Raw genomic sequence first — 7,966 nt, 5'->3', positions numbered from 1 at the left:
CCTCTTTGCCAGAAGCTACCAAACAATAAAATGGAAAGGAGAGCTATAGCTTGTGACATCTGTCAGTGCAAGTAGCCTTTGGTTCAACCTGGGCTGTTATAAATATTATATTTGAAGTATTAGCAAGAGCAGATTGGATTGCAGCAGGTCCAGAATGAGGCAGCCTGAAGGCTGGCAATAAAACTGGAAGAAATGAAATGCTTTGGCATAGGTATCTTCTGCTTTGCATTGTAAAAGGGATGAAGAGGAAAGAGGGAAACCTTTCAGTCTGATTCAGCTCATCTGGAACATTTATTTAGAAGAGCCATTTTTGCCCCCTGGTAAAGATGGACCATGCCTGCCTGGGCAAACACAGTGACACAGAGAGCATCCTCACAACATCTGTTTAATTACCCTCAGCACTGTTCTGTGTTTCCCTGCATGTTTAGCTGTGTCTGCATCATCACTGGGTGTGGACTCAGTCCTCACTTCAGGCCAGAGCTGGGAGTGCAGGTTCAGCTTGCACAGCCTTCATGGGTGACCCAGTCGCACTCTGAGGGGCAGAGTCTGGAGACATTCAGGTGCTGAAAGATGTAAAAATACTTACTAACTCCTCTTGGTTTCACACACTGTGAGTTCCTGAGCTGCCATTTAGTTTTTGCTGTCATGTTTAGAGATAATTATTTTAGAAATCTGGTTCAAGTCTTTGCATCTTGGTCCCCCACCTGTATTATGGAGAGAAAGTTATTTCTCTAGCCTAAAATTTTGAGAAGATAAGAAACTTCTGGCAGAGGCCACGAGTCCCCCAACTAAAGAGAAAAATTAATTATGTACATTGAAATCCTTCAAGGGAAGAAGGAAAATCAAATGAGTGCAAACATGTCTCATACTCTATTCTGTTACTGCAATTTTAGGTGTTACTTGTAAACTAAAACTTTCTATCAAAGACTTTAATTTTTTAGGTACATAGTGTTATTTAAAAAAAAAGGAAAACAGAAAACCAAAAATCCATTAACACTTTTCCTCCAGCAATGAGACAACAGAGCAGGCAAAAATTATTGAAGTCATGGACATTTCCACACCACTAAATAAACCCTCTGCCTTGGCATACATAGGGGATTAGGAAGGAGAGATGCCAGAAATTGGCCTGGACTATATTTCCCCAGAGGCAAAGAGAGATATTGAGGGAAATCACTACCATTCCACTACATGTGATTAAGAAATTGGGATATTTTTTTTTCCTCATTTTAAGAATGAAACAGACTGGATGGGAGCCACCAGAGAAAGCTGATGGCAAGAAGAGTGGAGAGAAATCATTCCAGTCAATACTGGAATTGTGGAAGTGTGGACTTGCATTGTTTGCTCCACAGCATTTTTATTACAGCAGAAATGCTCATCTAAAGGAGAATTGGCTTGATCATCTTGGGCAGAAAGATGTTATAAACCAATATTGGCTGATGAGAAGCTCAACGTGACTCAGCAATGTGCACTTCCCAGGAAGCCAACGGGGCAAGGAGATTCTGCCCCTCTCCTGTGCTCTCTTGAGACACCATCCGGGGCTCTGCATCCAGCCCTGGAGCTCCCAACACCAAAAGGACCTGGATCTGTTGGAACAAAGATGGGGAAGAGCCAGGGAGGTGCTCTGGGAGCCAGAGCCCCTCTGCTCTGGGGACAGACTGAGAGACTTGGGGTTGTTTAGCCTGGAGAAACAGCTCCAGGGAGACTTCAGAGCCCTTTCCAGTATTTATCAGTGCTCCAAGAGAGCAGGAGAGGGACTTTGGGCAAGGACATGGAGTGACAGGACAAGGGGCGATGGCTTTAAACTGACAGTGTGCAGGGTTAAATTAGATATTGTGAAGAAATTCTTCCCTGGCACAGGGTGCCCAGAGAAGCTGTGGATGTCCCATCCCTGGAAGTGTCCAAGGCCAGGCTGGACAGGGATTTTTGCAGCCTGGGACAGTGGAAGGTGTCCCTGCCCATGGCAGAGGTGCTGGAACTGAATTATCTTTATGGTCCCTTTGAACCCAAACCATTCTATGAATCTATGAAGTGTATATTTAATCGCCCTCTTGTTACTCTTTGGAAGGACTTTCCTCCCATTTCAAGTTGAAGATTGGTCTAATCTGAAGAGCACTTGGCACAAAAAGGCACTTGAAGTTTTCTGCTTAAGGACATGCAGTTGCACAGGCTCTTTGAGCAGCTTTAAATAGGTGCCATGGAGGCGAGTGGAGAGGCTGCATTATCATCAGCTTTCACCTGAGGGCAAACCAAAATGCACTGCTGACCTTAGATGGATCAGAAACACTGGCTATGAAGCAGATGGCTGCAAAACATCCCTGACTGCTCTGCTGCTGTTAACCACTTGTGCTGTTGTGCCTGCCTTACAAAGCACACCAGGGCTAAGTGCCGCGTGTGGGACTGCCACCCCCACAAGACAGAACAAACCAGTCCCACACCCCACACTGCAGTTATCCATGCCCATCCAAGGACTGGGGATTATTTTTCATCACCACCTTGACTCTCCTGGGCTGTCATTTTGCTATTTTGAAGCACCTCAGTCGTGACCCACGTTGGTGCCAGCAAATGACCCCTGACAGGTGTGTCCTGCACCTCTGTAAGAGCAGGGTGCTTGTCCCATCCCCACAGGTGACACAAATGTGTGGTGTGACATGTCCCTGCCCTGCCTGCTCTGTACCTTGCTGGGCTCTTGCCCAAAAGGCAGGGCCGCTTGTCCCATCCCCACAGGTGACACAAATGTGTGGTGTGACATGTCCCTGCCCTGTCTGCTGTATCTTGATGGGCTCTTGCCCAAAAGGCAGGGCCATGACCAAGCTGCACTTGAGCACCATCCTGCTGGGATGCTGTCCTGTGCCAAGACAGCAGGGCTGGCCACACAGCCTCTTGCTGTCCCTTTGCTACAGACAGCTGCTGTTTGGGGACATATTTGTGTCCCCTGAGCAGCACAGGGTATGTACAGTCCTTTCCCTCCCCTGACTTCTCCTTTCACACTCAATTCTGCAATTTGTGCCTTGGCTCCCTTCCTAATGACTGTATTATTAGCTCTATTTGCATCTGCTCTCAGCTCTTTATTTCACATGGAATTATGTTGGCTGCTCTACATACCACAAATTGAGTAGCTGAACCAAGTCCACAAACCCTAGCAGGGAAAGCACGTGGAGCAGGGCTCTGTATGACCACCATCATTGTCACCCTCACACGTGCCACCACTCCTGGCCCAGGCCAGCACCCCGACTGTCACCCTGCTGTGCTACGAACGTGGCAGTGAGGAGCAGGGTGACCATATGGCCTGAGGCAGCTGGGCCATATGAGGCTCCATTTGTGACACCTAGTTTGTGCTTCCTAAGACACAGAAGGTGTTTAATATGTTAGCTGTCACTTTATGGGTTATCCCAGCCTTAATTACCAAGCCAGAAACGCTGCACAAAAGCTGTCCTCCTGAATGTGCTCCCTGCAGGAACAGAGGCTTTGTCCCTCAGTCAGAGTGCCTCTCCATTTGTGACCAGGACATCTGAGCAAAGCAGCATTCCAGGTGGCTGCTCCTGCTGTGTGTCACCTCCCCACTGTCCCCTCAGCAGCATTCCAGGTGGCTGGTTTGTCATCTCCCCATTGTGCCCTCAGCAGCCCATCAGAGCTGTGGGGTTTGGGTACAGCTAATAGAAATATGAGCAGAAAAGGTGTGGGAGATGTGTAAAGGGCTCTCAATGGGCTTGTGGAGGGAAAAGGACTGTGGGACTCCAGTTTTCTCCTGTCTTCTCTCAGCTTCAGGCCAGAGTTCTCTTATTTAGGTGTGACAGGGATGGAGTCATCCTGAATTCACTTCTCACAGACTGGGTTTTGGAAAGGCCTCGTTTGCATACACAGATTCCCAAAATGTGTCTGTGGAGATGCCTCACTGTGATCAGCACCAGGTATGAGCCCCACATCCTGTACAGGAGCTGGCTGCTTCCCCCTGCCATCAGCAGCCACAATGGGAATTTCTGTCTGCACCCCCTGCATGAAGGGACTGACCTGAGGAGCAGGGGAGGAGCCCTCAAATTCTGCTGTCCTGGGACCAAAGGCTTCTCAAAGGTTCTATTTCCTTCTGGCTTGCTGGAAATTTTTGAGGGGAAACAGGCGACAAAATGTGTTAGGAGATTCCCTGAAAAGAAACAAAATAGATGTTCCTCGTTGTCTAGAGAAAAGCAAGGAGGAGTTGGGTGGATATTATCTATATTTAGCTCTTCTCCTCCCACTAAATAAAGCCAAAAGCTGGAAAAATTAAACAACTGCCTATCTGTGAAGTTTTGGAAGAAGAAGGAGCACAGGTTGTGTGTGTTGTTACAAGAAAGTATCACCTTAAAAGAGTTTTCTATATAATTTTACTCCCCTCCCACACAATCCATTGTTTTAGCAGCAAACTGGGATTGCTGTTAGACAATAGCCCACTCTCCAGCAGACAGAACTCTATGAAAGCTGCACACAGTTTTTAATGTTTAATGACACAAAATCAATTGGAAGTGGTTGCTGGCTTCCACAATCAATTTTAGGAGATCTCTCAGGGAACGGGAGAAAGTGGGAGAGTTTCCATTAGCCCTGGAAATCTCATCAGCAATAGGAAAATGGTGATAAACAACCCTGCACACCAATAAACGTATTAATAAACTTGTCCTCACTCATTTCTCATGTCTCTGTAAGGGGATACAGTTTTGTCACCAGGAAGGTCGCATTTTGGTCTCAATTCCATCCTTTCTTTGCACAGACACTCAAACATCCCTGTGGTTGTGGGAGAACCACAGCTCCCATTTGCTGCCCCCTGAGCTGTCCTGGGTGCAGGAATATCTGAGGGGCAGGAATCACAGAGGGTTAATTCCCTTGGTCTGCCCCACGGTGAAAAGGACCTTTGCCAAAACTGTGAGAAGCCGCTCTGCCCTACAGATGAGTGGGAAGGGGCTCAGTGGGGAAATGTGGAATTCCCTGTCCTGGATGAAGCCAAACTCACCCAAACACTCACGGGTGGCCACACTCAGGGGTTGTCAGTCAATGAGAAGGTTCCTGCTGATTCTGATGGGCTTTATGCCATTTGCCAAGCTTCATGCTGCATGGCATGAAGTGCCCTTTTTCTGCCCTTGTTTTGCTCAGACTGGGGGAGTGTGATGCCTTCTGCTAGCTGGAATCTGGGGGATTAGGGGGAAAAAGGGAAAAAAGAAAGTTTTTATTTTTTGGTCTTTAAAAAACTAAGGACTAAGCAGAGTTAGGAACAGCCCTGACTTAATCTCAGTGCAAAAGAAGAGGCTGTTTTCATGTGTTGCAGGTTTGCCCCAGGACTCCAGCTGAGTGAAGTCAAGGCAGGGTTTGTAATGCACAATTTAATCAGTGAATTTGTAGATCTCAAAAGGCGTGCTTAATTTAATATTGTTTCTAATGGCTATTGTCTTCATGCTTGCCTGTTTCCCCGGTGTTTTTCCCTTTTGTAATTACTTGAATGGGCATTTCCAGGTGCACTGCATATATTAGCAAGCATTTTCATTTTAGTAATGATGCTTTCAGTGTTTATTTCTTCATTGCCCTAATACTTACTTTATTAAAGATCCTGATTCTTCTAAAGGAGAAAAATAAGCATTTGCCACTCCTTTCTACCTCATTTACCTCTTCTACCTTATGATGCCCTCAATAAAAGAGGATTTAAATTACTTATTGGCCAGGCTTAGACCAGATTTACACTACCAGAGAAAAATAAAGCAGAGAGGGGATGCTTGGTCAGTCATAGAATGGTTTGGGTTGGAAGGAACTTCCAAGATCACCTCATTCCAAGCCCCTGCCGTGGGCAGGGACACCTTCCACTAGCCCAGGTGGCTCAGGGCTCAGCATCCAGCTTGGTCTCAGAGGCTTCATGCCTCTCCTTGCCCCTTGTGGGGATGAGAACTGAGCACTTGTTGAGCTCAGAGCCACTCCCCTGAATGTCAGGGCTTCAGAGCTGTTTTAAGCTCTGCAAGGAGCATCTGCAGTGCCCCTTTCCTGGCCTTATTACCACCCCTTAGGGTTAATGTGCATTTTTGCACACCTTGTGTGCAGCCTGGGGACTCAGGGGGTGCAGGAGGCAGAGCCTTGCCCGGCTACCCCAGGCTGCTGCTGAATGCTGCAGCAGGATTCCAGCACCAGCTGACAGCTCCAGCCAGCACTGAGCAGCATTTATCACACATGCACAACAGCCCTCTGCCACATGCTAGTCTAATTTTCAGATTAGCTGTTTATTAGCGTTGTTATAAACATGGCTCTTCATCCTCCATTAAATGGCACTGCAGCCACGTGAAGCCTGCAAGGAAGCACTTGGTTCACTAAATTACCCTGCAAATGTCAAACTGGCTCTCTGCTATTAGCTGTGGGTCTCACATCCTCTTTATTAGGATTTTGTGTCTTGAGGGTGCCCCGTGGTGTGTAGATTTTTTAAAATGCAAAGCAGTGTCATTTTTTGCTGTTTAAAAGAACGTTTAATTAAACTGGATTCATTGCTTGTATGGGGCAAGTTAAAAGGAAACTAAATAGAAGCCACATGATTACATGTTATTGAGCAGAGTGGCTGCTCCAGAGACCAAACCCTTTTAATACAACATTAAACTAAACTTATTTCATGTGCACAGGTTGGCTCTGGCCTGCTAGGGCATCATATTTTGAGAGCAGCAGAATGGTTATGGGCACTGAACAGCTTTTAACAAAATGTGTGTTTCAGGGAAGAAACCTTGCTTAGGCTAGACTTAAATATGTTAATGACAGAAATCAAAGCTTTGCACTGATTCTGGGTAACCTTTTAAAAATTACCATTTTTGTAGTGTCAGATGCAAATGAGATCAGCTTTGTTTATCATTTCACTAGCTGTAAATTAACAAGGGGCCCCAATGAGGGTAAAAATAAAATTGGAAGTATTTTTGGGGCTTGAGTCATTGGTCATATCATGGCTTTTTAATATTTTTGTAGTGTCAGATGCAAATGAGATCAGCTTTGTTTATCATTTCACTAGCTGTAAATTAACAAGGGGCCCCAATGAGGGTAAAAATAAAATTGGAAGTATTTTTTGGGCTTGAGTCGTTGCTCACATCATGGCTTTTTAATGTTCTTTAGGAAAACAAAAGGAATTATAATTAGAACTCCATTACACAATTTCCTATTCCCTGCTCCTTTTATGTTAACTCTGTTGGTACAATCAGATTTTTTTTAAGGTGCACACTCACGAAATTTCCTTTCCAGGAATTCTAAGCTTCTTTTTGAATGTCTGCTGTTCTCCAAGCCCATTCCTAAATCTCACCCTGGCTGTGAGCCTACAAAGCCTTCAGCAGCCACCTCACTGTGCTCTTGGAGCTCCCACCACCAGGTCTCTCCCATCCTTTGGAAAAGGGACAAGTGCAGGGGTTGGCACAGCTGCAGGCCCTTGCTGGGTGTCCTGGCCCTCTCTCCCGGGCATAAAGATGTCCAGGGACCAGAATAAGCACCTATGTCCTAAAAATGGTAATTTAACCCCTCTGCTGGGCATTCCCCTGGCAGGGTTTGGGCAGCTCTGCTCCTGGCATGTCCCCAGGGCACCTCGCTGACAGCCTGGGCTCCTCTGAGGGCTTGGGCTGCAAGTGCTGCCCCAGAGCATGTTCCTGGTTAATAAACAGAGCAAGTTTTGCCTGTGCATTAGGCCAGACATGTCCCCCTACCTCTATCTAGGTCAGCAAAACACTAAGAGAAAAAGAAAAAGAATTAAAAAAAGGAAGAGGCCTTCTTATTTTTAGGTTGTTTTAATTGTTTTTCATGCTTTTCATAACAGCTGAGAGGAAGCTCTTCTTCTAGGAAGACCTGGAATTCTCAACCTTTTCTGCACCACAGTCCAGTCACAGCATCAGCTTTGCTTTGCTGCTCCTGTGATTCCCTCACAAGCTCATAATTCTTGTCTCCTTCCTTCCTTCCTTCCTTCCTTCCTTCCTTCCTTCCTTCCTTCCTTGCTTCCTTC

General features: G+C 46.2%; 1 protein-coding gene across 1 annotated transcript in view; it reads right to left on the bottom strand.

The window, feature by feature from the left end:
• Positions 1–498: 498 nt before the first annotated feature.
• LOC120498640 (histamine N-methyltransferase-like) overlaps positions 499–7,966 on the bottom strand; it is a 38,128-nt gene continuing 30,660 nt past the window's right edge. Inside the window, exon 7 of the mRNA XM_039701669.1 lies at positions 499–563. Within this exon, the coding sequence (XP_039557603.1) occupies positions 511–563 (53 nt within the window). The 3' untranslated portion in view covers positions 499–510. The remainder of the gene's footprint in view (positions 564–7,966) is intronic.

The sequence above is a fragment of the Passer montanus genome, unplaced genomic scaffold, assembly GCF_014805655.1.
Source record: "Passer montanus isolate IOZ18808 unplaced genomic scaffold, ASM1480565v1 scaffold1, whole genome shotgun sequence".
NCBI lineage: Eukaryota > Metazoa > Chordata > Aves > Passeriformes > Passeridae > Passer > Passer montanus.
Note: the sequence above shows the minus strand (reverse complement) of the source record. Positions and strands in the feature narration are given on the sequence as shown.